The following is a 14,145-nucleotide window of genomic DNA, read 5'->3' on the forward strand; positions in this document are numbered from 1 at the left end:
TTAATAAACTTTATAACCAGCAGAAAAATAGTTTTGGATGTGTTTGTTCTCCTCCCTCCTAAAAAAAAAAAGTCAAGTCCAACCCAAAACAATGCCAACCCCCAAACAGAAGGAAAATAATTGTCCTGGAGCAAAACAGACACTAAATACAGATGGACACAAAGGTTTTTGAACAAATCAATTGTGTTGGTACAAACATAAGGCAGTGAGCAATAAAATGCTTATTGTCTCAATCAGTTTATCAATTTGTATAGATATACATGTATACATACACGGATACATATATATCTATACACATAAATCTTTTGTGGGATGATATACATCTGTAAGACAACAAAATAAAAGGGTGACTGTGGGGAAGGAGTAAAGAAGAAAAGAGATGCATTGTTTTAGTCAGTGTAAGGACAATGCTCAGTTTCCTTGCAACATACCATTACTTTCCTTATCAAGACATCCATGGTTATTCTGTGTCCTTGGTCCATGGATGAGCCATGAGCTTGTAATCAAAGCAATCCACTTCTATGCTCTGTGTATGAGCAATACCTCAGAAATATATGAAGCATTCCTTCCTCTGGTTAATTCCCATGCTTTTCCATGTTTTGTAATTTAAAATTGGTTAGTATTCCAGTTTGCACTTTTCCCCCCACATTTCTTGCATTTGCTGCTATGCATGTCACCACAACAGGGTGGAGCAATCCTGATAAGCAATATGCCATGGGCATGTTCTGTTACCACGGTGTGACTGGATGGAGGAATTCATTATACAATGGATTCCATGCTACTTCGACCTCACGCTCAGTCTGCGGAGTCAAGTCATGCTGTAACCTCAGCTTTTCTGTATTGGGTGGGTCTGTGGGTCACATCTTAATCCAGAATCAAAGAAAGGAAAGAAAAAATATTTTTTTATCTCCTTTTTATCTTCCATAGACACCTACCAACACAAGAAGAGTAGGCAACACTGTTCTCTGCTAGGTCTCTGCTTTACTCCTAGGCAAATGAGTCCTGCATTCAAAAAAAAAACCAACAAAAAAAACAGTATTCTTCCTCCTGTTGCTATATTGCTCTTTCAGAGAACCATCCACTGTCCATGCTTTCTCAGATCTCAGTGCCGTGCTCAACAAGCAAGCAAAGCACAAGCTCATGCTGGCTGCAAAGTTCATGTCACCAAGAAGGTATTAAGAGAACAGCTCAGTTTGCCAGCTTCTTGTAAACACCATATTGCTAAGAAGGCAAAGGCAAAATACCCTTCTCCACACTCCCCCTAGTTCCTTATCCTTTCTTTTCCTTTCTCCTTTTCTTTTCTTTTCTTTTCTTTTCTTTTCTTTTCTTTTCTTTTCTTCCTTTATTCCTTTCACAAGGTTTCATGTAGAGAAGCGGGACTTGTGCATCACAAATACAGCAACTATCTCAATCTCAGCCAGCTTCCCACCCTACTGCAATGCACAAGCTCATCTTAGCCTGTACCTGCCCCCAGAAGGTGTTTCTATGTCTCTGGATCTTTTTGGAAAACCATGCAGTCTGATCTGCGGTGGAGTTCTGCAGTGCAGGTGCTGGGCGGCTGGTTGTCCCTCTTTCCTGAGGCTCATAAGTGATTGTTTTTGGATAGATAGGCAATAAGAGCCACAGCCACCCCAACATAGATGCCAGTTCCAATTGTGATGGACAGCACAGCAAGGAAGAGTGCTCGCCGGGAGCTGGAGCTTGCGTGGTGGAAGTCTCCCTTGGCTACAGCTTTGTTTGTCTGCAAGATAAAGAACAGCAACAATGCAAGACATTTATTTGTTTCATCTGGAAATGAAGGTAAGATACTCTTCTTGGCTGAAACATATTCTGGAATATGTCAGCAAACTGATTGGAAATCAGTTACTTTTTTAATTGAATTAGATTGTTTGTGCAATTAAGATGATGACAGTACCAAAGGCATTTCAAGTACTATTTTTAAGTGCCTTTAAGCTTAAACATATTGTAGGATTTAATACTGTGTGTCACACTGATTCCTGAGATGGCTCAGCCTTTCCTGGAAAAGTGGGCAGATGGGCTGTGAGCCAAGGATCTGCTTGTAAGACTGATCCAAACCTCTGGTAATGGCATCATATCTTCTACGTGGCTTTGAGTACTCAAGCAGCTGTCTTGAAATCAACCTGTTCAGCTGCAGATCCCAAAGTTACATGCCAGGCATTTAGGCTTGAGCACAATAAACCCCACAAAGTTGCAGCTTGTTAATACAGCTGAAATAATGAACTTAGAATACAGAACTGAGCTGATTTGGAACTGTGGTGATCCCACGGTCACACTGACTTCAACTGAACGGCCCCTGCAGAAAGCTACATCTGGAGTTTCAGGTGTATTCAAATCTTGGTTCTTCTAGCATCCTATTTCCAAGCATTCTCAAGAATAAGACCCAAAACAAAAGCAAAATTCTTGCTGAAAGCAAGCAATCGAAAATCAGTTTTGGGCAGAACTGATCTACTCATTGACAAGACTGCCTGGCGCTTTCTCAGTGGTTCTCAATCTTACAGCATGAAAGGAGGATGTCTTCTTATGGGCAGTGGTGTGATATTGACAGGGTTACCCAGAGGCAGTAGCAGATCTGCTACCTACAAGAAAGGTGTTTTAAAGGCATACAAACTTAAGGTCTGAGACAGTCTTTGTTCCCTTGTTACAATGAGTGTGGAATTCTTAATGGTTTAATTGTGTTTCTCCAAAAATGATCATTTTGCTGGGACACTTTCTGCTTCATTGTCATCTAAGTTTCTGGGCAGTTTTTGCTTTATTTTTATCTTTAATTTTTTTACTATCTTGCTACTCAGAGCGATTTATGGCAGCCAAATGACAAGCTTCCAAGATGACAACAAGGCTTCTGGCCTTTCTGTCAATGACTTTATCAGAACTGCCTCTTTTCATTTATCAACCTAATTTTTTAAGCATAATGCCTTATAAATGTTCCAGGAAGAAACAATGTCAAACAATACATACTGAAAGAAAGTGGGACCAGGCTGTAAGCAGGAGGAAAACGACCATTTCCAAACAACAGCATATAAACAACTTTCAGGTTTACACTTAGCATCATGTCCTTCAGTTCAGATGGGGAAGGCATCCTATCCCCTTTGCAAAGGCAAGCCCCTCACCAGGATGACCAATGATTTCAACAGTATCTTGCCTGGGACCTTCAGAGACTCCAAAGTAGAATCCTTTCTAGAAAAAGAGCACTGGTACTTTGAGGATCATGGACACATTTACTAAGGTTGCTTGAAAGTCTTGATAATGGAAACATAGAAAACTTTACAAAGAGTTGGTCATTCAGCTCTCCTCAAAGACTTTTTCCAAGCAGTAGCTATTCACCAGAGAGTTAATAAAAGCCTGGAACAGAGAGGCTCCTGTTCACTGGAGTTAGGTTGGATTTGTCAGGCACAAAAGCAAATTCAGAACTCTGAAGTTATTTGTACCTTTGGATAAACAGAAGGAAACAGTTCCAGCGTCCTCAAAATGGAAGAAAAGCTTGAGAATGTTGGAATGTTTCAATTTGACATTTCTCAAGTGTCATATTATATTATGGAAAATTCTATAATGTTTTGGACAGATCCCTTTTAAAAGAAACTTTGCACAGCTTTCAGACAGCTTTTTTTTTTTTTTTTTTTTTTTTTCCCACTTAAAAATAGACCAAAACTCAAAGGCAAAAGAAACCATTAACCACACTGTCAAGTAATCTGAAAACCTGACACTATGTCTTGAATGGATTCAATAAGGCAAGTTGGATCTCCCAAAAAATGACATGTAAAGCAACCCAAAGGGATTCAGAAAGCTGATTTATTGGGCACTAGTAGCCTTTTTTTCTGATAGAATCTTCAACATAGAGAAAAATCAGCTCAGAAAGAACTGGATTTTTTTATTGATAAGCTCTTTGAGGACAGTCCTGACCTTTGTGAAAGGATAGCACCTATGCTGAAAAATTCACCTCGTTGCTAAAATTTTCAGTCCGGCCAAAACCAGATGTCTTGCATTAATTATGTGTTGCCATAGAGTGTGAATTTTACAGCTTCTGACATTGTGAAATAGTTTGATTTTACTTGGGGAACTGGACCACACTCCCACAGAAATTTCAATTTCCAATAAATTACCTATTGCAAATGATTTTTTTCTTTCAATCTAATGCATATCTCGTGATTTAGTAAAATCAAAGCCCTTCTATATGCAATTCTGGGTGTAGAGAGCATTAGTAAGAGCACATGGGAAGGATAATTATACATTCCTCCTTTAATCCATTCATAAAGATTTCCACTGGGATGGAAACATCTAAACCATCCTCCATTAGTGTAAGACCAGTCTGAGAGATACTTATGACTAAGAATATTCTTTGTTGTTATCCTAATTACTAAAATAATCCCCTTACTCCCGAGTGTCACTGTATGCAAATTATGGCTTCATTTCTGGAAAACACTTACTACACAAAATGCAATTGTGGCCAATTTTATAAGGCTAGCATCTGGCAACTAATAAGCAATTTTCTTGAATTCAAAACAAACAAACAAACAAACAAACAAACAAAAAACCAAATGCCAAAAACAATAAATCAAGGACCTTTGGTATCTCTGTGTACTTTGAGAAAGTCCCTTAGTAGTAGTAGCCATCCAATAGTTTATGGCCTAGCCCATTTGCTGCCTGAAGTAAAAAAACAACACTACATTTGGGAGTATTCATGCCCAGGATGACCATGCTCTAGAAAACGCCATATAGAATTGGCTTACATGCCAATGGTACAGAGACAATTTTCTTCCAGCCATTATTACCCAGTCTGGAAATGGATTTCTGGGAGCTCCTCTTGGCAGAGCCAGCTTTCATCTCACTGAAGCAGATGATAAAATATTTGCTTTCATTTTTTCTTTCTCCTGAAAAGCATGGCCCCGGCTATTAGTATTACACAGCTGAATACTTAGCTGGCATTATCTGGCTCATCATGCTTGACTGTGGAGGGTAATATAATAGAATTATAGAATGGCTTGGGTTAGAAGAAACTTCGAAGATCATCCAGTTTCAACCCCCATACCATGGGCAGGGCTGCCACCCAACTGCTCATGCTGCACAGGAACCCATCCAAGCTGGCCCTCAACATCTCCAGGGATGGGGCATCCACTGCTTCTCTGGACAGTGTGAGCCAGTGCCTCATCTCCCTCTCTCTGTAAAACTTCCCTCTGACATGTAATCTAAGTCTCCCATCTAGTCTAAAACCATTCCCCCTCTATTACTGTCTATCACTATGTGTCTACATGCATAAAAAGTTAATTTCTCTCCTGTTTATAATCCTGTTTACAAGTCAAAAACTGGTGCAGTAATGAATATCCAGATGCCCCATTAGCAAAGGCTTTGATTCACTAAATCGTATTCAAGCTAAATGCTTTAAGTTGTAAGATCTGCAAAACAGCTATTCTAATGGGCCTAAAAGTAGGTGCAGAAGTAAGCACTTTTCCTAATCAGAATTATATCATCTGTGGAGTTTTATGGCATTTCCTCCCTTCCTTGGCAAGACTGTGTCTGACAGCCAGATGATTGATGAACCAATTTAATGCAGTCTTTGGTCAGCAGTGGGACCAACAGGTTTGATAAACAGAGCTTGGGATGAGTGCAAGAGACAGGATGAGTTACGAGTGGGGAAAAATTCATCACATCAACACCAGGCTCCCTCACTGCACAGCCAGAAGATAACATACTTTTCTTGCAAAAGGTTTATATCCCTGGACTAACCCTGGCTTTTGGTTTGTGGACGTCCAGATATGACTGCTGACCTGCCAGCTATGGACATAGGCTGCCAGGTGCTCCAAAGCTGAAAACAGGGGCTAGAGTCAGCACTGACCCTCAATCAATCCTGCCTTCTGTAGGCTTTGGAAGTAAGTTGGGAAAAGGGCAGGGGTGGGAAATGGGTGCTTGGAGAAGGCGCAGAGACTTGGAAGTGTTTTCTTTGTTTCACTAGCAAAACGAATATCCTATTTAGAAACACTTTCAAGGAACTTCCCTGGAGTTCCCACTTGAGCTTCTGCAGAACATATTCATCATTTTTCTGGGCTGCATGTTTTATGGACTGAGGGAAAACAGATACTGTACCTCTACAGATGCAAGGCCAAAACACTCTGTTGCATCCCACAGTGAATCATATATCATACTCACAAAACACCTCATCATAAATTGTATCTGGAGAAAAGAAACACATTGATCACATTTATTAGTCCTGCTTCATCTCCCGGAGGCTGGAGAGCAGGACAAGCCCTATGTGGTAGGAGAGGGAATCCTGACATATTTGATCAGGTGACGGGAAGATTTATTTTCATTCTGTGGGGTGAAATATCCAGCAGGAAACAGGGATGTGCAGGGTACACGTAGTTCCTAGCCAGATTGAGAGTCTTACTTCAAGTGCTGTGCAACTATATGCCTCAGAATGAGGAGTGACTCATACAGAAGCTGCTTCTCCTCTCCTCTCCTCTCCTCTCCTCTCCTCTCCTCTCCTCTCCTCTCCTCTCCTCTCCTCTCCTCTCCTCTCCTCTCCTCTCCTCTCATTTCTAGGAAAGACCCTGGTCTTTATTTTTTCCTTGTCCAACTTGTACTTCTAATCTTACATTTCTGGGCAACAATATCTCCTGACTTACACCACTTACTTTCTCTGAGGGCAAGAAAAGGATTCCAGAACCTTTCCTAAAGATAGAGATGGGAAAAGGATGAAGTCAGTGTTTGTCTTTGGATCATGACTGCCAGTCAGTACCAAAAATGCATGGGGCTGGCAGGCATCAGGCACATGGGCTGGAACATGACAGAAGAGTTTTCATGCTTGAGAAGAGCTCTCTCTCAACAAAGAGGACTATTCAAGTCCTTTAAGGCAGCTCCACGAGCAGATATGCTGATGGTTCTCAACTCTGCCAGGTATTTGCAAATTTCTTTATAGTAGTAACACAGTATAGTAACACAGAAACTTGAACTCAGTAGAAACTGAAGGAGTGTTTTAGAGGTTTCTGCCATTTCTGTTGGGAAGCTGGCAGAGGTCTCAAAGGGCCATTCCCTGACTGGAATTTGGTGTGGAAACTGTTGGGAGTGGGTATCACCTGAAATGCAGGCACTCCTAAATAGACGCACAAAGCTCCCAGAATCAGTGCTGAACTTGATTTCTGCTGATGCTGATTTTTTTTTTTCCCTTCAAAGGCAGGTGTATGGGAACTGCTGAGTCATGGCCTGAACCTCTGATCACCTGAGGTGAGCCATGAGTCAGCCAGAGGAGCACAGGTGAAGGCAATTCACCTGTGCTGCCGGAAGGGGTGGAGCCTGGCTGCACCTCTCCTAGACCTATTGAAGAGCTGGCTACCAGTGAGGAAGGATCTCTGCTAGAGATCACCTCTACTGGTGTTTTGTGAATGAGCCCAGGATACAGGTAAGCCTTCTATTTATTCTGTTTTGTTATCATAGTCTGCTTTGCCTAACTCTCTTGTTTATTTTGTGATTATAACATCCTAATATTCTTTGATTATACAGCAGGCATCCAGGCTAGGCTGATGTAGCCTTTTGATAGCAGTGTTCAAAACTAATTGCTGGATCATCTCCAGGAAATTCCAATCCATTCTCCAGGTAGAGATTAGATACTTTGGGATTAATAGCTTTCCTTCAGAGAGGTATCAACTCTCTTATAAATGCTACCTTGAGCACTTGGAAGATGGAAAATGTAAGATCATGACTGTAGCCTACTCTCAACGTGTGGTAGCATCAAGATCCAGTTGGAATAGCTTATAGGGACAATGTTATATGTGAGATTATGATGAGATACCATGAGTGGTTGGGGAGTGATGACTAAAGGATGATAAAGGGATGTCAGCAGCGCTTTCTTGACATCTGGAGAAGGGATAAATTGCTATAAGTAGCAGCTGCTGCTGCTTTGCTCAGAGCTCTGCCAGATGTCCCAAGTGCTCAGAGTAACAAAACAAAAGCCAATATGAAAGCTCATTCTTCAAGGATTCCTCTCCATCATGAATCCTCCTCATTCTAGTAAACATATTTGTGCCTTCAGTGACCATAGCATAGTACTGTGTGATGTAAGTGCATCACTGCGTGCATTTGATGTTTTCCTGTAAATTACTAACTTCCTCTTCACTGTGACTGCACAGCAAGGCAACAAAACACATGCTGAAAGCAGGAGCAGCTGTCTATGCAAAGGCAGCAAGAAAGAGCGCAATGAACACCTTGTGTCTGGAGGAGTCCCTTGTATTGCACTTCAACTTCGTGCAGTTTAACCAAATTCAGCCCTTGAAGGGGCATTTCTCATTGGGTGAGCATCATCTTCTTTGCCCTCTTACAGCATAGGAACTTCCAGTCTGAGCAAAAGCCCATCAAGCTCTTGAATCGATGATGGCTGATTGAAAACAAGAGAATTGTGCAAAGGGATTTTTACTACCACTTAATTGACTGATGCTGTTTTCACAGAAGGGGAAGTATTGGGAACAATGTTTATTCCTGGAAGCTTAAGGAAGGCTCAGAATTGCATGTGAATGGGAAAAAGGAGATGTAACTGAAGACTAGGACAAGTTTGCCTCTTATGTGTATCAACTTTCGTAACATCTGGGTTTGAGCCATTAGATCATTTTGGTATCACTATTTTCTTCTGGAGCTCAAAAATATGACGTAGGCTAGAACATGATTCAGCCCCCGGCTGGTGCTGCCTGTGGCGTCTGATTGTATATTCAAGTGCAGATAAAACTATAAATGTCCGAGTGAGATTTCAACGCTTGGAAAAACAAGAGAATAATAATGAGAACAGCAGGCGTAAAAGGCCTGAATGAGCAGAACGCAGAGAGATGTTTTTAGACTACCTCCCCAGCAACAGCAGTTCATTTGATTGCACTTGAGAGGATGAAATAGTGGTATAAGGCAATTTTGTTTTCGTAGCAGATACAGGAATTTGAAGCCTTATGGCAAAGAAGATGATCTTCCCCCATCCACTTTGTCTCTAGCCCCCAAGTAGCCTTTGCCATTCTGTAATGAAAGAGGAGAAGAAAATCTGAGGGAGGACAGTTCCCATGGGTTTGAGCCTAGAGATTAGGCACGCATACTCAGGTAGCACCTATGTTTATCAGTAAATTAGTAGTGACAAATTCAGTTCTAAATGGTGACTCTAGATCTCGGACATCACTCTCAGAACCATGAGGATGCCATAGTTGCCATATGGCTTCATGCTAAGCCAAGTGCTTGAAAGTCTCACATGAAGTGATTGCACCAATCTCCAGCTACAAGGTGAGGGCTCTATTTGGGATCAATTTGCTATGAGTTGTGGTTGGTTTGGTGTAACCTGTGTTTCACTCCCTTCTGTCTGCCTCTAGTCTGCTTCCTCGCTGCTGATGGGATGAAAAGCATGACAATGGATAGATCTGCTGCAGTGATCCTGGTCTCTCCTCATTGAAAAAGGTCACACGGCAGAAGAAAGGGTAGAAGGTGCTGCTCAGTGCTGCCAGAGAAAATCCTAGCCCTTGTCCCCCACCTCCCACCCTGAGAAAAGATAAGAAATGAGGCAATTGTCTGGGAGGGGGATTCTGCCTTGAATATCACAATCCACATCTTGTGGTAGGAGACAAGAACAGGAAAAAGGAAGCACATTTAATCATCGTTATGATGTGGTACTTTAGCCACATTCAGACAGTCACCAGAGAGCAAACGAAGACCACATATTTTATGTGACAAGAATCTTTCTCCACTTCTGCATTTCTTTTACTTCCCTGAAATCTACAACAAACACAGTGGTGGGAATAAAACCGCACAGCTGCATTCCCTCTTTCATCAGTTCTTAGTTTTCTTCCAATCTTGATGCTCTTTCCCTTCCTCTCTTGGAGGGGCAATATACATGATGCAATTGGCTTTCACAGACAGATGTGATTGATGTGGACAGAGAACTCTGCTGCTCCAAGATAGACTATGTAGAGTGGGATATGAGGAAATTATCTGAGAAGGATACTACTGGAGAAAGCCGCTCTTGTGTTTTCAAGTATTAACAAAATATTAAAATATAGGCAAGAAAGGTCACAGCTGTGTGTGGTATAACAAGTCATCTCTTCCTGAAGTATGTCATGCAAAAACAGGGAAAGTGAGGCAGGAAGGGGAAGTGCTGCGATTCTGCAACGAAAAGCAGAAGCTGCAGTATATCCAGGTTCATGAAAGGTATCCTGATGCCACTGAAGTTCTTTTACTTTAACATCAACCAGAAAGAAATCTAACTAAATTACAAAGGCTTCAGAGTGTCTACACAGAGTACTCATTGGTTTTAATGTATTGCTTTAAGAGGAGAATCAGTTTAGACTGCTAGCGCTTTCTCTATCAGCCAGTTCTGTAATAAGTTAATGTCCAGAGTATGAATGAGGCTGTTCCTCCCCATTAAGGACTTGATGTTTGAAAAGAGGCAAGCAGCTTTGTTTAGGAGCCCAAGAGGAAAATGACTCTAAATTAATTTGGGGTGTGACATCAGGAAAGTGCAATTGGCACAGCTGGAAATGCTGAATGTTGTCTCCCCACCCCGTCCTCCCCCCCACCTGGAACACCAGCCATCTTGTGTGTCCAGGTGGCTTCTCTGGTAGAAGAGAGTTGTTCTGTATGAGGAATGGGCTTATCTCTGCTTATCTCAACACTGAATGGACCTCATTAACAGACTGGGCATTAGGAAAAAATTCTGTAGTGTGAGGGTGATTAGGCACTAGAATAGGCTTGCTAGAGAGGTGGCTGATGGCCCATGGCTGTCAGTGTTCAAGAGGCATTTGGATAATTTTCTCATTAATGTGTTTAAACTTTAGGTTAGCCCTGAGGTAGTCAGGCAGTTGGACTTGATCTTTGTAAGTAGCTTCCAGTTGAACTATTCCATTCTATTCTGTGTTCTGTTCTCTCTCTTACAGGAGCTCTGCAACTCTACTTACCTTACAGCACAAGTTGCTAATAGATTGGAAAGTTATCAGTGAGGGCTGATGGACAGATGTGCAGACAAAGACCACAAATATTAATACAACTTGCAAGTTTTACCTTTGGTTGCATCTTTCCAGCCAAGAGATGCCCAACTTAACTTGCTATTGATTACACCAGGAATTCCTTTGCACATGATAAGAGTTGTAATAGGGTTAAAGAGATTGGCTGAATGGACATAAATTCAGTCCCTATAAACTTCTGATGGCCCACTTTCCAAAGACAAGTAGAAAGGGCCAAAAACAATATATAGAGCCCAGCAGCTTATGTCAGGAGAAAAAAACAAGACCCAATTTTCTGTCCCTTCTCTTTCTATACTCCAGTGTTGGGTCTCTCTCTGCAAGTAAGATATTGAGACCCTGGAGCATGTCCAGAGAAGGACAACAAAGCTGTGAAGGGTCTGGAGCACAAGACTTATGAGTAGCAGCTGAGGGAAATGGGATGGTTCAGTCTGGAGAAGAGGATGCTCTGGGGAGACCTTATTGCTCTCAACAACTGCCTGAAAGGAGGTTGTGGTGAGGTGGGGATCAGCCTTTTCTCACAGGTAACAGCAATAGGATGAGAGGGAATGGCCTCGAGTTGTGCAAGGGAAGATTCAGGTTGGATATTAGGAAACATTTCTTCTCAGAAAGAGTAGTGAGGTATTGGGAACAGGCTGCCCAGGGAGGTAGTGGAATCACCTCTCCATGTGACCTGGTGACACTATCTGGAGTCACCATCTCCACTACCAGTGGAGGGATTCAAGAACCATGGATATGTGGCACTGAGGGAAATAGTGAGCATGGTGGGGATGGATTGGTTGTTGGGCATGATGATCTTAGGGGTCTTTTCCAACTCTAATGATTCTGTTCCCCAACACCTTGACACCAGCTGCTCCCTGCTGTAAGTCAACTCTCTCTAATCTTCTGAAATTGTCTCCAAGCCCAGGTGATAGTAGCAAAACCAGCAAGTGCCATGAAAATCTCTGCTTTAGGATGCTTGTTTCAGGTGTCTCAAAGGTCTGGTATTCCTTGCAAGTAGTGGCAGAGATATAAATGACTCTGGAAAAAGAAAAAAAAATCATTTATAGCAGTACTTAGATGTCTTGTTTTATTTTTTTTCAAAGATTTGTTATCCTTTCTTCTGATTAGAATGAATAATCTACCCCTGCTACTCAGAACCAAATAGTTTGATTTGGTCAAGTAACTTCATTTAATTGCACATACTTTTTTTTTTTTTTTTGTACTTGATTCCATGCAATTATTGAAATTCACTTCAGATTAACCTGACAGTCTTTTTCTTTTTCTCCCTTTTTCCTTCCTTTTTTCTTTCATTTTTTTTCCCCCCATTTTTCTCTTTTCTATTATTCTGTGGTAATATTTTTTGAATTGTCCCAGGTATGGGAGAATCAGAAATTCACACGGATTTGCCCTGGGATCCTTACACTACAGCACGCTTCCCACCTCACATTTGTGCAATGCCATTTGCAGAGTGGCTCATTCCAGGACAGCAAAGAGACTTTTCTTCTAAGACTGAGTAATGAAGCAGAACAAAGTGTTTGGGGGATTCTCTACCTCTAGCTCCGTTGTTCAGCAAAGTGCATCTTTTAAACATAAGGAAACAAAGAGTCATGGATGAACTCCCTTTCATTCTGCTTGCATAATAAATAACCAGAGGGGGCTAGGTCAGAGCACTGGCTGTTGAGCTGTATCTCCTATTAACACTATGTTTTTTATGCACAAAATAGTGAAGAGAATGATCTGGTACATCACTTCTGTTGAGCATAAAGGATTCTGCCATCTCTGTGTACTGCTGTACCTGACACTGAAGATGTGAAACTGTATTTATTTTTCCTTTTGAACTTGGCAGCAATGTGTTTTCTTTCAAGGGACAGTTTCAAAGGAGATATTTTATTAGAACTTGTTTTCTGAATTCATCACTGAAATTTTAGCAATTGATGTACTCAATATTATTTGGGAACAACATCATGAAAGCAATACAGAAGCACGTGGAGCTATTTGTTTATGGCACTACTGGAGACAGATTCTTGTGTTGGGTGGACATTTGGTTTGACCCAGAATTTTCATTTATTCTGTGGAGGGTTCAGCACTGCAGGTTTATAATGCAGGGTGATATGCTGAATCAATCCATCAGGCTAATATTCTACTCCTGTACCTTTTTAACTAAAGAGCATTGATTTTGTTGACATAAAAACTGCATATATTTAGGGCCAGAGCTCAAGGCACCACATCTTGATCAAAAACTGTTTACTCTTGCTTAAAGTATTTAGAAAGCACTGTGAACTGCCGGATCCCTTAAGTCTCCCACTGTGATTTCTGTTACTATTTACATCAGGATCTTCTGAGCTAGTAACCAGTACAGCATATATAATAGCCAGTAAAGGATATATAATTAATAATTCTGGAACTACTCAAACTGAATTTAAGATTAACAAGAGGTACAGGCAAAAGACTGAGAATGAAATGTGACATTCCTTTCTGATGGAGGGGAGAAAATAGTACCCAAAAATATGCTGAATACAAATGCGCGCTACTGGAATTAAAATACATATTTGTAAGAATTAACTCAAACATTTTATGAGGGTGATTTTGAAATATTTTGTTTTGCTTCTCAGCTTTTTTTATATATAAATATACACATTAACTAAACCTTTCAGATGAAAATTCTTTCTGATCACAAAAAGGGATTTGGATTGTTTTTACCTGAAAATGCACTGACATGGCATAATCCAACCTTTTCCAAATCTATTTTGAAAACTTTCTGAGATTAAAAATTTCTCAAAACAACTGTTTTCTGAAATGAACACACACACGCACACACATATATATATATATATATCTATAATCTTAATAAGTCAATACATTTTTTCTTTGGCTTTAACATTTGTTATTATGCATTCAGTTGTGGAAAGGAATCCAAAACTAACATGTTTCTTCAGAAACGTGACTCTTTTTGAGTCCTACCCTCATCAGGACCAAAATGGCCTCAAGTGAACAAACTCTCATGGGGCAGTAACCATACTAGAAGAGATGGCCTTGACCAATGGGATATTTTGTGACTGCTCCTGGATGCAGACATGAAGCTGCCTCTGGCACCTTGGAGAACACCTACAAGGAGGATAGCGGGGATATTATCCATGACTAGGTAGCTCATATTGTGAAGGAGACCTAGGAACTGCAC

At 41.0% G+C, this 14,145-nt stretch overlaps 1 protein-coding gene across 3 annotated transcripts in view; it reads right to left on the minus strand.

Annotated features, from left to right (window-relative positions):
- Positions 1-1,344: 1,344 nt before the first annotated feature.
- Positions 1,345-14,145, minus strand: part of SYNDIG1 (synapse differentiation inducing 1) — a 93,583-nt gene continuing 80,782 nt past the window's right edge. For all 3 annotated transcript variants that reach the window (XM_042889636.1, XM_042889627.1, XM_042889619.1), the window contains exon 4: positions 1,345-1,741. In XM_042889636.1, coding sequence (XP_042745570.1) covers positions 1,583-1,741 — 159 coding nt within the window. In that variant the 3' untranslated portion in view covers positions 1,345-1,582. The remainder of the gene's footprint in view (positions 1,742-14,145) is intronic.

This window comes from Lagopus leucura, unplaced genomic scaffold, assembly GCF_019238085.1.
Source record: "Lagopus leucura isolate 7727_CA_CO unplaced genomic scaffold, USGS_WTPT01 Super-Scaffold_73, whole genome shotgun sequence".
Taxonomy (NCBI): domain Eukaryota; kingdom Metazoa; phylum Chordata; class Aves; order Galliformes; family Phasianidae; genus Lagopus; species Lagopus leucura.